The 13,422-nt window shown below is 52.4% G+C and overlaps 2 protein-coding genes across 2 annotated transcripts in view; one reads left to right on the forward strand and one right to left on the reverse strand.

The window, feature by feature from the left end:
- Positions 1 to 13,422, reverse strand: part of SYN2 (synapsin II) — a 347,187-nt gene that overhangs the window by 129,557 nt on the left and 204,208 nt on the right. The gene's annotated exons all lie outside the window — the stretch shown is intronic.
- Positions 1 to 13,422, forward strand: part of TIMP4 (TIMP metallopeptidase inhibitor 4) — a 66,127-nt gene that overhangs the window by 45,328 nt on the left and 7,377 nt on the right. Inside the window, exon 2 of the mRNA XM_075320640.1 lies at positions 6,499 to 6,587. Coding sequence (XP_075176755.1) covers positions 6,499 to 6,587 — 89 coding nt within the window. The remainder of the gene's footprint in view (positions 1 to 6,498; positions 6,588 to 13,422) is intronic.

The following is a 13,422-nucleotide window of genomic DNA, read 5'->3' on the forward strand; positions in this document are numbered from 1 at the left end:
ACAGCACAGCAGAGAGAACACAGCCCAGCAGAGAGAACACAGCACAGCAGAGAGAACACAGTCCAGCAGAGAGAACACAGCACAGCAGAGAGAACACAGCCCAGCAGAGAGAACACAACACAGCAGAGAGAACACAACACAGCAGAGAACACAGCACAGCAGAGAGAACACAGCACAGCAGAGAGAACACAGCACAGCAGAGAGAACACAGCCCAGCAGAGAGAACACAGCCCAGCAGAGAGAACACAGCCCAGCAGAGAGAACACAACACAGCAGAGAGAATACAACACAGCAGAGAACACAGCACAGCAGAGAGAACACAGCACAGCAGAGAGAACACAGCACAGCAGAGAACACAGCACAGCAGAGAGAACACAGCACAGCAGAGAACACAGCACAGCAGAGAGAACACAGCACAGCAGAGAACACAGCACAGCAGAGAGAACACAGCACAGCAGAGAACACAGCACAGCAGAGAACACAGCACAGCAGAGAGAAAACAACACAGCAGAGAGAACACAGCACATCAGAGAGAACACAGCACAGCAGAGAGAACACAGCACAGCAGAGAGAACACAGCAGAGAGAACACAGCACAGCAGAGAACACAGCAGAGAGAACACAGCACAGCAGAGAGAACACAGCAGAGAGAACACAGCACAGCAGAGAACACAGCAGAGAGAACACAACACAGCAGAGAACACAGCAGAGAGAACACAGCACAGCAGAGAGAACACAGCACAGCAGAGAACACAGCACAGCAGAGAGAACACAGCACAGCAGAGAGAACACAGCACAGCAGAGAGAACACAGCACAGCAGAGAACACAGCACAGCAGAGAACACAGCACAGCAGAGAACACAGCACAGCAGAGAGAACACAGCACAGCAGAAAGAACAGAGGAGAGAGAACACAGCACAGCAGAGAGAACACAGCACAGCAGAGAACACAGCACAGAACACAGCACAGCAGAGAGAACACAGCACAGCAGAGAGAACACAGCAGAGAGAACACAGCACAGCAAAGAGAACACAGCATAGCAGAGAACACAGCACAGCAGAGAGAACACAACACAGCAGAGAGAACACAACACAGCAGAGAGAACACAGCACAGCAAAGAGAACACAGCACAGCAGAGAACACAGCACAGCAGAGAACACAGCACAGCAGAGAGAACACAACACAGCAGAGAGAACACAACACAGCAGAGAACACAGCACAGCAGAGAGAACACAACACAGCAGAGAACACAGCACAGCAGAGAGAACACAACACAGCAGAGAGAACACAACACAGCAGAGAGAACACAACACAGCAGAGAACACAGCACAGCAGAGAGAACACAACACAGCAGAGAACACAGCACAGCAGAGAGAACACAACACAGCAGAGAGAACACAACACAGCAGAGAGAACACAACACAGCAGAGAACACAGCACAGCAGAGAGAACACAGCACAGCAGAGAGAACACAGCACAGCAGAGAACACAGCACAGCAGAGAGAACACAACACAGCAGAGAACACAGCACAGCAGAGAGAACACAGCACAGCAGAGAGAACACAGCACAGCAGAGAACACAGCACAGCAGAGAGAACACAGCACAGCAGAGAACACAGAACAGCAGAGAGAACACAGCACAGCAGAGAACACAGCACAGCAGAGAGAACACAGCACAGCCGAGAGAACACAGCACAGCCGAGAGAACACAGCACAGCCGAGAGAACATAACACAGCAGAGAACACAGCACAGCAGAGATAACACAGCAGAGAACACAGCACAGCAGAGAGAACACAGCACAGCAGAGAACACAGCACAGCAGAGATAACACAGCAGAGAACACAGCACAGCAGAGAGAACACAGCACAGCAGAGAACACAGCACAGCAGAGAACACAGCACAGCAGAGAGAACACAGCACAGCAGAGAGAACACAGCACAGCAGAGAACACAGCACAGCAGAGAGAACACAGCACAGCAGAGAGAACACAGCCCAGCAGAGAGAACACAGCCCAGCAGAGAGAACACAGCAGAGAGAACACAGCACAGCAGAGAACACAGTACAGCAGAGAGAACACAGCACAGCAGAGAGAACACAGCCCAGCAGAGAGAACACAGCCCAGCAGAGAGAACACAGCACATCAGAGAACACAGCACAGCAGAGAGAACACAGCACAGCAGAGAACACAGCACAGCAGAGAACACAGCACAGCAGAGAGAACACAGCAGAGAGAACACAGCACAGCAGAGAGAACACAGCACAGCAGAGAACACAGCACAGCAGAGAGAACACAACACAGCAGAGAGAAAACAACACAGCAGAGAGAACACAGCACAGCAGAGAACACAGCACAGCAGAGAGAACACAACACAGCAGAGAACACAGCACAGCAGAGAGAACACAGCCCAGCAGAGAGAACACAGCACAGCAGAGAGAACACAGCACATCAGAGAACACAGCACAGCAGAGAGAACACAGCCCAGCAGAGAACACAGCACAGCAGAGAGAACACAACACAGCAGAGAGAAAACAACACAGCAGAGAGAACACAACACAGCAGAGAACACAGCACAGCAGAGAGAACACAGCACAGCAGAGAGAACACAGCACAGCAGAGAACACAGCACAGCAGAGAGAACACAGCACAGCAGAGAGAACACAGCACAGCAGAGAACACAGCACAGCAGAGAGAACACAGCACAGCAGAGAGAACACAACACAGCAGAGAACACAGCACAGCAGAGAGAACACAGCACAGTAGAGAGAACACAGCACAGCAGAGAACACAGCACAGCAGAGAGAACACAGCACAGCAGAGAACACAGAACAGCAGAGAGAACACAGCACAGCAGAGAACACAGCACAGCAGAGAGAACACAGCACAGCAGAGAACACAGCACAGCAGAGAGAACACAGCACAGCAGAGAGAACACAGCACATCAGAGAGAACACAGCACAGCAGAGAGAACACAGCACAGCCGAGAACACAGCACAGCAGAGAGAACACAGCCCAGCCGAGAGAACACAGCACAGCAGAGAGAACACAGCACAGCCGAAAGAACATAACACAGCAGAGAACACAGCACAGCAGAGATAACACAGCAGAGAACACAGCACAGCAGAGAGAACACAGCACAGCAGAGAACACAGCACAGCAGAGATAACACAGCAGAGAACACAGCACAGCAGAGAGAACACAGCACAGCAGAGAACACAGCACAGCAGAGAGAACACAGCACAGCAGAGAGAACACAGCACAGCAGAGAACACAGCACAGCAGAGAGAACACAGCACAGCAGAGAGAACACAGCCCAGCAGAGAGAACACAGCACAGCAGAGAGAACGCAGCACATCAGAGAACACAGCACAGCAGAGAGAACACAGCCCAGCAGAGAACACAGCACAGCAGAGAGAACACAGCACAGCAGAGAACACAGCACAGCAGAGAACACAGCACAGCAGAGAACACAGCACAGCAGAGAGAACACAGCACAGCAGAGAGAACACAGCACAGCAGAGAGAACACAGCCCAGCAGAGAGAACACAGCACAGCAGAGATAACACAGCACAGCAGAGAACACAGCACAGCAGAGAACACAGCACAGCAGAGATAACTCTGTCTCAGATGTGGAGTGATGTCGCAGCACGTACAGGGTTCAGTTAATCAGGAATGAACATGTGCACAGTTTTCTCCTGGCATTTTATGCTCTGACTGAAATGTACATTAAAGGGAAGGTGTCGTCAAAAAAAAAAAAATTCAATAACTGAAAAAATGTAAAGTTTTAATGTTTTGTTTAAATATTATTATTTGTTTTTAATTGAGCAAAATATAAAAACACATTAAAAGTTTGATATTTTCCACTCTTAAACACTAGGGGGAGCAGCTGCTGAAATCCTACTGTAGAACTAGTGTAGAAGTAGCTCACATTACAGCTGAAGTAAAAGTGGGCGGAGTCTGCTCTCCTGTGTGTGATGTTACCTCCCCCTCCCTTTCTGGATGTTTCCAAAAAGGTAAGGGAAAATGAAGTTTAGGATCATAGTGCGGAGCCATTTTGTTGGTGACCGCAAAGTGATCCTAATGTCTAAAGTGTCACTGAGCAATGCTCTTCCACACGCCCACTCGCAATGCTCTACCGCCCGGACTCACCTCATTCCAAGACCTCTGCTACCAGCAGCTACTCCTGTCAGGCCATTGTCTTTCCAGGGGGATAGTGCAGCACATAGCATACGCTGTGAGCTCCACAAAGATGGCGCTGATCTCCTCCCTCTGCTGTGATCTGGACAGTTCAGGGGGCGTCTCCAGTCACGGCAGGGGGCGTCTCCAGTCACGGCAGGGGGGCGTCTCCAGTCACGGCAGGGGGCGTCTCCAGTCACGGCAGGGTGCGTCTCCAGTCACGGCAGGGGGGCGTCTCCAGTCACGGCAGGGGGCGTCTCCAGTCACGGCAGGGGGCTTCTCCAGTCACGGCAGGGGCGTCTCCAGTCACAGGAGGGGGCGTCTCCAGTCATGGCATGGGGCGTCTCCAGTCACGGCAGAGGGCGTCTCCAGTCACAGGAGGGGGCGTCTCCAGTCACGGCAGGGGCGTCTCCAGTCACAGGAGGAGGCGTCTCCAGTCACGGCATGGGGCGTCTCCAGTCACGGCAGAGGGCGTCTCCAGTCACGGCAGAGGGCCTCTCCAGTCACGGCAGGGGGCGTCTCCAGTCACGGCAGAGGGCGTCTCCAGTCACGGCAGAGGGCGTCTCCAGTCACGGCAGGGGGCGTCTCCAGTCACGGCAGGGGGCGTCTCCAGTCACGGCAGGGGGCGTCTCCAGTCACGGCAGGGGCGTCTCCAGTCACAGGAGGGGGCGTCTCCAGTCACGGCAGGGGGCGTCTCCAGTCACGGCAGGGGGCGTCTCCAGTCACGGCAGGGGGCGTCTCCAGTCACGGCAGGGGGCGTCTCCAGTCACGGCAGAGGGCCTCTCCAGTCACGGCAGGGGGCGTCTCCAGTCACGGCAGAGGGCGTCTCCAGTCACGGCAGGGGGCCTCTCCAGTCACGGCAGGGGGCGTCTCCAGTCACGGCAGGGGGCGTCTCCAGTCACGGCAGGGGCGTCTCCAGTCACAGGAGGGGGCGTCTCCAGTCACGGCAGGGGGCGTCTCCAGTCACGGCAGGGGGTGTCTCCAGTCACGGCAGGGGGCGTCTCCAGTCACGGCAGGGGGCGTCTCCAGTCACGGCAGAGGGCCTCTCCAGTCACGGCAGGGGGCGTCTCCAGTCACGGCAGAGGGCGTCTCCAGTCACGGCAGGGGGCCTCTCCAGTCACGGCAGGGGGCGTCTCCAGTCACGGCAGGGGGCGTCTCCAGTCACGGCAGGGGGCGTCTCCAGTCACGGCAGGGGCGTCTCCAGTCACAGGAGGGGGCGTCTCCAGTCACGGCAGGGGGCGTCTCCAGTCACGGCAGGGGGCGTCTCCAGTCACGGCAGGGGGCGTCTCCAGTCACGGCAGGGGGCGTCTCCAGTCACGGCAGAGGGCCTCTCCAGTCACGGCAGGGGGCGTCTCCAGTCACGGCAGAGGGCGTCTCCAGTCACGGCAGGGGGCCTCTCCAGTCACGGCAGGGGGCGTCTCCAGTCACGGCAGGGGGCGTCTCCAGTCACGGCAGGGGGCGTCTCCAGTCACGGCAGGGGCGTCTCCAGTCACAGGAGGGGGCGTCTCCAGTCACGGCAGGGGGCGTCTCCAGTCACGGCAGGGGGCGTCTCCAGTCACGGCAGAGGGCGTCTCCAGTCACGGCAGAGGGCCTCTCCAGTCACGGCAGGGGGCGTCTCCAGTCACAGCAGAGGGCGTCTCCAGTCACGGCAGGGGGCCTCTCCAGTCACGGCAGGGGGCGTCTCCAGTCACGGCAGGGGGCGTCTCCAGTCACGGCAGGGGGCGTCTCCAGTCACGGCAGGGGGCGTCTCCAGTCACGGCAGGGGCGTCTCCAGTCACAGGAGGGGGTGTCTCCAGTCACGGCAGGGGGCGTCTCCAGTCACGGCAGGGGGTGTCTCCAGTCACGGCAGGGGGTGTCTCCAGTCACGGCAGGGGGCGTCTCCAGTCACGGCAGGGGGCGTCTCCAGTCACGGCAGGGGCGTCTCCAGTCACAGGAGGGGGCGTCTCCAGTCACGGCAGGGGGCGTCTCCAGTCACGGCAGGGGGTGTCTCCAGTCACGGCAGGGGGTGTCTCCAGTCACAGCAGGGGGCGTCTCCAGTCACGGCAGGGGGCGCTCAGTGTTAGGTCTAGGGGTCGGAGCCCGACAATCAGATCTAATGCCCAGGGGCTGCCATAAATCAGGCACAATGTAAGATGGCCGCCCCAGTGCTTCAGTAACACTAGAATTAAATAAAAACTAAATACACAATTAATTTAATTTTGTATTAATAATAATAATGGATTCCATAATCACTATTAATACAAAAAACGCGACACCTTCCCTTTAAAGTCTTTTATGTAAAATCTACACATTAACCCTCGGTACTAATATTTCCTTTATTTTAGTGATTCGTGCCAGAGTGATTGGTGAGAAGACGATCCCCTCCACGAACACGTTTGGTGCCACAATCCAGTATGAGATCAAACTGATCAAGGTATCGAGTGTCTCATGTTCCCTTTATTCTACACATTATTGTCACTGGATTCTGCAGCACGTCCCCTATCATCAGCACGTCTCCTATCGGCAGCACGTCCCCTATCGGCAGCACGTCCCCTATCATCAGCACGTCCCCTATAGGCAGCACGTCCCCCATCGGCAGCACGTCCCCCATCGGCAGCACGTCCCCTATCATCAGCACGTCCCCTATAGGCAGCACGTCCCCTATCGGCAGCACGTCCCCTATCATCAGCACGTCCCCTATAGGCAGCACGTCCCCTATCATCAGCACGTCCCCTATAGGCAGCACGTCCCCTATCGGCAGCACGTCCCCAATCGGCAGCACGTCCCCTATCATCAGCACGTCCCCTATCATCAGCACATCCCCTATAGGCAGCACGTCCCCCATCGGCAGCACGTCCCCTATCATCAGCACATCCCCCATCGGCAGCACGTCCCCCATCGGCAGCACGTCTCCTATCGGCAGCACGTCCCCTATCATCAGCACGTCCCCTATCGGCAGCACGTCCCCTATCGGCAGCACGTCTCCTATCGGCAGCACGTCCCCTATCGGCAGCACGTCCCCTATCGGCAGCACGTCCCCTATCGGCAGCACGTCTCCTATCGGCAGCACGTCCCCTATCGGCAGCACGTCCCCTATCGGCAGCACGTCCCCTATCGGCAGCACGTCTCCTATCGGCAGCACGTCCCCTATCGGCAGCACGTCCCCTATCGGCAGCACGTCCCCTATGGGCAGCACGTCTCCTATGGGCAGCACGTCCCCTATGGGCAGCACGTCCCCTATGGGCAGCACGTCTCCTATCGGCAGCACGTCCCCTATGGGCAGCACGTCTCCTATGGGCAGCACGTCTCCTATCGGCAGCACGTCTCCTATCGGCAGCACGTCCCCTATGGGCAGCACGTTCCCTATGGGCAGCACGTCTCCTATCGGCAGCACGTCTCCTATCGGCAGCACGTTCCCTATAGGCAGCACGTCCCCTATGGGCAGCACGTCCCCTATCGGCAGCACGTCTCCTATCGGCAGCACGTCCCCTATCGGAAGCACGTTCCCTAAAGGCAGCACGTCCCCTATGGGCAGCACGTCCCCTATGGGCAGCACGTCCCCTATGGGCAGCACGTCCCCTATCGGCATCACGTCTCCTATCGGCAGCACGTCTCCTTTGGGCAGCACGTCTCCTATGGGCAGCACGTCTCCTATGGGCAGCACGTCCCCTATCGGCAGCACGTCTCCTATCGGCAGCACGTCCCCTATGGGCAGCACGTCCCCTATGGGCAGCACGTCCCCTATCGGCAGCACGTCCCCTATCGGCAGCACGTCTCCTATCGGCAGCACGTCCCCTATCGGCAGCACGTTCCCTAAAGGCAGCACGTCCCCTATGGGCAGCACGTCCCCTATGGGCAGCACGTCCCCTATGGGCAGCACGTCCCCTTTCGGCATCACGTCTCCTATCGGCATCACGTCTCCTATCGGCAGCACGTCCCCTATCGGCAGCACGTCCCCTATCGGCAGCACGTCCCCTATGGACAGCACGTCCCCTATGGACAGCACGTCTCCTATGGGCAGCACGTCTCCTATGGGCAGCACGTCTCCTATCGGCAGCACGTCTCCTATCGGCAGCACGTCCCCTATGGGCAGCACGTCCCCTATGGGCAGCACGTCCCCTATCGGCAGCACGTCCCCTATCGGCAGCACGTCCCCTATCGGCAGCACGTCTCCTTTGGGCAGCACGTCTCCTATGGGCAGCACGTCTCCTATGGGCAGCACGTCCCCTATCGGCAGCACGTCTCCTATCGGCAGCACGTCCCCTATGGGCAGCACGTCCCCTATGGGCAGCACGTCCCCTATGGGCAGCACGTCCCCTATCGGCAGCACGTCTCCTTTGGGCAGCACGTCTCCTATGGGCAGCACGTCTCCTATGGGCAGCACGTCCCCTATCGGCAGCACGTCTCCTATCGGCAGCACGTCTCCTATCGGCAGCACGTCCCCTATGGGCAGCACGTCCCCTATGGGCAGCACGTCCCCTATCGGCAGCACGTCTCCTATCGGCAGCACGTCCCCTATCGGCAGCACGTCCCCTATCGGCAGCACGTCCCCTATCGGCAGCACGTCTCCTATGGGCAGCACGTCTCCTATGGGCAGCACGTCTCCTATGGGCAGCACGTCTCCTATGGGCAGCACGTCTCCTATCGGCAGCACGTTCCCTATCGGCAGCACGTCTCCTATCGGCAGCACGTCTCCTATCGGCAGCACGTTCCCGATCGGCAGCACGTCTCCTATCGGCAGCACGTCTCCTATCGGCAGCACGTCTCCTATCGGCAGCACGTCTCCTATCGGCAGCACGTCCCCTATCGGCAGCACGTCCCCTATCGGCAGCACGTCCCCTATCGGCAGCACGTCCCCTATCGGCAGCACGTCCCCTATCGGCAGCACGTCTCCTATGGGTAGCACGTCCCCTATGGGCAGCACGTCCCCTATCGGCAGCACGTCTCCTATCGGCAGCACGTCTCCTATCGGCAGCACGTCTCCTATCGGCAGCACGTCTCCTATCGGCAGCACGTCTCCTATCGGCAGCACGTCTCCTATCGGCAGCACGTTCCCTATCGGCAGCACGTCTCCTATCGGCAGCACGTTCCCTGTGTAATAAGCTCATGTGCTGCTCTCCTCACAGCACGGCTGAGCACAGAGGATTGTGGTGGGCCGGTGTAACCAGATCAGGGCTCCGTGGATTGCCCATCAGGACGGTTCAGTGACATCGCTTGTAAACCTGACATCATTCCTCTTATATTAGAAATGTTATTGGAAACCATAAAAAGCAAATATTCCCGGCAATCACCGGCAGCGGCATTTACATGGCACAATCACGTATCGGGTCCCCTGTGACATGATCACGAGGACCAATGGGCTGGAAGCCCCCTCACTGCCATGGGGGTCTCTGGCTCCATAAAAAGCTCAATCAACCATATATACAGGCATTGTAGTATATAAAACAAGCGATTCAGTGACCACAGCTTCAGCAACGCTCCAAAGGGACTAACAAATAACAAGTACAGAACATATTTTTTATATAAGGACTACAAGAAAAAACAACTGAAAATCTCAGCTTCAGAAATAAATCGATTTCATGTCACGTCTGTGATAAGCCAGGAAAATATGAGAATATTTAAGCCGTACATTACAGAAAAAAAAGCCCGGTTGTGTTTTTTCACCACATTTCTACTAAACAGAATAAATGCAATCAGAATAAATAAATAAATGTTGTCTCAGAGGACAAAAACTAAGTCACAAAGTCCCCGCTGCACCCCCCGAAGAACAGTCACCGGCAAAGGAGGACACAGACATCATTAGGATTGTTCCCTTTATGTGTTGATTTGTTTGTTAGCAGATTATTATTGCTGTTATGTATTTATATAAAATTGTAATAAAAATATGTTAAAAAAAAGAATAAAAAGAAAATTATTTTTACAAAGTTACCGTACATATACAGTGCCTTGCGAATGTATTCGACCCCTTGAATTTTTCAACCTTTTTACACATTTCAGGCTTCAAACATAAAGATAAAATGTTAATGTTCTGGTGAAGAATCTACAACAAGTGACACAATTGTGAAGAGGAAGGAAATTTATTGCTTATTATAAACTTTTATAAAAAAAAAATAACTGAAAATTGGTGCGTGCAATATTATTCATCCCCTTTACTGTCAGTGCAGAAACTCCCTCCAGAAGGTGATTGAGGATCTCTGAATGATCCAATGTTGTCCTAAATGACTGATGATGATAAATATAAGCCCCTGTGTGTAATCAAGTCTCCGTATAATGCCCCTGCTCTGTGATAGGCTCATGTTCTGTGTAAAGCGCAGAGAGCATCATGAAGACCAAGGAACACAACAGGCAGGACCGTGATACTGTTGTGGAGAAGTTTAAAGCCGGATTTTGTTACAAAAAGATTTCAAAAACTTTAAAAAACATCCCAAGAAGACCTGTGCAAGCGATCATATTGAAATGTAAGGAGAATCATACCACTGCAAATCTACCAAGACCCGGCCGTCCATCCAAACTGTCATCTCACACAAGGAGAAGACTGATCAGATGCAGCCAAGAGGCCCATGATCCCTCTGGATGATCTGCAGAGATGTACAGCTAAGGTGGGAGCGTCTGTCCATAGCACAACAATCAGTCGTACACTGCACAAATCTGGCCTTTATGGAAGAGTGGCAAGAAGAAAGCCATTTCTCAAAGATATCCGTAAAAAGTGTAGTTTAAAGTTTGCCACAAGCCACCTGGAGACCCCAAACATGTGGAAGAAGGTGCTCTGCTCAGAGGAAACCAAAATCACACTATTGGGCACAATGCCAAACGATATGTTTGGTGTAAAAGCAACACAGCTCATCACAATGAACACACCATCCCCACTGTCAAACATGGTGGTGGCAGCATCATGGTTTGGGCCTGCTTTTCTTCAGCAGGGACAGGGAAGATGGTAAAATTGATGGGAAGATGGATGGAGCCAAATACAGGACCATTCTTGAAAAAAACCTGTTGGAGTCTACAAAAGACCTGAGACTGGGACAGAGATTTGTCTTCCAACAAGACAATGATCCAAACATAAAGCAAAATCTACAATGGAATGGTTCACAAATAACCGTATCCAGGTGTTAGAATGGCCAAGTCACAGCCCAGACCTGAACCCAATCGAGAATCTGTGGAAAGAGCTGAAAACTGCTGTTCACAAACGCCTCCCTCCAACCTCACTCAGCTCCAGCTGTTTACATAGGAAGAATGGGCGAGAATTTCACCTCTCCATGTGCAAAACTGATAGACACATCCCCCAAGAGACTGCAGCTGTAATCACAGCAAAAGGGGGTGCTACAAAGGATTCACTCACAGGGGATGAATAATATTGCACGCCACAAATTTCAGTTTATTTTTTATAAAAGTTTAAAATAAGCAATAAATTTCCTTCCTCTTCACAATTGTGTCACTTGTTGTTGATTCTTCACCAGAACATTAACATTTTATCTTTATGTTTGAAGCCTGAAATGTGGGAAAAGGTTGAAAAATTCAAGGGGGACGAATACTTTCGCAAGGCACTGTATATACAGTTAGGTCCAGAAATCTTTGGCCAGTGACACAATTTTGGCGAGTTGGGCTCTGCATGCCACCACATTGGATTTGAAATGAAACCTCTACAACAGAATTCAAGTGCAGATTGTAACGTTTAATTTGAAGGTTTGAACAAAAATATCTGATAGAAATTGTAGGAATTGTCACATTTCTTTACAAACACTCCACATTTTAGGAGGTCAAAAGTAATTGGACAAATAAACCAAACCCAAACAAAATATTTTTATTTTCAATATTTTGTTGCGAATCCTTTGGAGGCAATCACTGCCTTAAGTCTGGAACCCATGGACATCACCAAACGCTGGGTTTCCTCCTTAATGCTTTGCCAGGCCTTTACAGCCGCAGCCTTCAGGTCTTGCTTGTTTGTGGGTCTTTCCGTCTTAAGTCTGGATTTGAGCAAGTGAAATGCATGCTCAATTGGGTTAAGATCTGGTGATTGACTTGGCCATTGCAGAATGTTCCACTTTTTTGCACTCATGAACTCCTGGGTAGCTTTGGCTGTATGCTTGGGGTCATTGTCCATCTGTACTATGAAGCGCCGTCCGATCAGATTTGCGGCATTTGGCTGAATCTGGGCTGAAAGCATATCCCGGTACACTTCAGAATTCATCCGGCTACTCTTGTCTGCTGTTATGTCATCAATAAACACAAGTGACCCAGTGCCATTGAAAGCCATGCATGCCCATGCCATCACGTTGCCTCCACCATGTTTTACAGAGGATGTGGTGTGCCTTGGATCATGTGCCGTTCCCTTTCTTCTCCAAACTTTTTTCTTCCCATCATTCTGGTACAGGTTGATCTTGGTCTCATCTGTCCATAGAATACTTTTCCAGAACTGAGCTGGCTTCATGAGGTGTTTTTCAGCAAATTTAACTCTGGCCTGTCTATTTTTGGAATTGATGAATGGTTTGCATCTAGATGTGAACCCTTTGTATTTACTTTCATGGAGTCTTCTCTTTACTGGTGACTTAGAGTCAGATACACCTACTTCACTGAGAGTGTTCTGGACTTCAGTTGATGTTGTGAACGGGTTCTTCTTCACCAAAGAAAGTATGCGGCGATCATCCACCACTGTTGTCATCCGTGGACGCCCAGGCCTTTTTGAGTTCCCAAGCTCACCAGTCAATTCCTTTTTTCTCAGAATGTACCCGACTGTTGATTTTGCTACTCCAAGCATGTCTGCTATCTCTCTGATGGATTGTTTCTTTTTTTTCAGCCTCAGGATGTTCTGCTTCACCTCAATTGAGAGTTCCTTAGACCACATGTTGTCTGGTCACAGCAACAACTTCCAAATGCAAAACCACACACCTGTAATCAACCCCAGACCTTTTAACTACTTCATTGATTACAGGTTAACGAGGGAGACGCCTTCAGAGTTAATTGCAGCCCTTAGAGTCCCTTGTCCAATTACTTTTGGTCCCTTGAAAAAGAGGAGGCTATGCATTACAGAGCTATGATTCCTAAACCCTTTCTCCGATTTGGATGTGAAAACTCTCATATTGCAGCTGGGAGTGTGCACTTTCAGCCCATATTATATATAGAATTGTATTTCTGAACATGTTTTTGTAAACAGCTAAAATAACAAAACTTGTGTCACTGTCCAAATATTTCTGGACCTAACTGTATATATATATATATATATATATATATATATATATATACATATATATATTAAAACAATAAAATAAAAA

Source organism: Anomaloglossus baeobatrachus, chromosome 8 (assembly GCF_048569485.1).
Source record: "Anomaloglossus baeobatrachus isolate aAnoBae1 chromosome 8, aAnoBae1.hap1, whole genome shotgun sequence".
Taxonomy (NCBI): Eukaryota; Metazoa; Chordata; class Amphibia; order Anura; family Aromobatidae; genus Anomaloglossus; species Anomaloglossus baeobatrachus.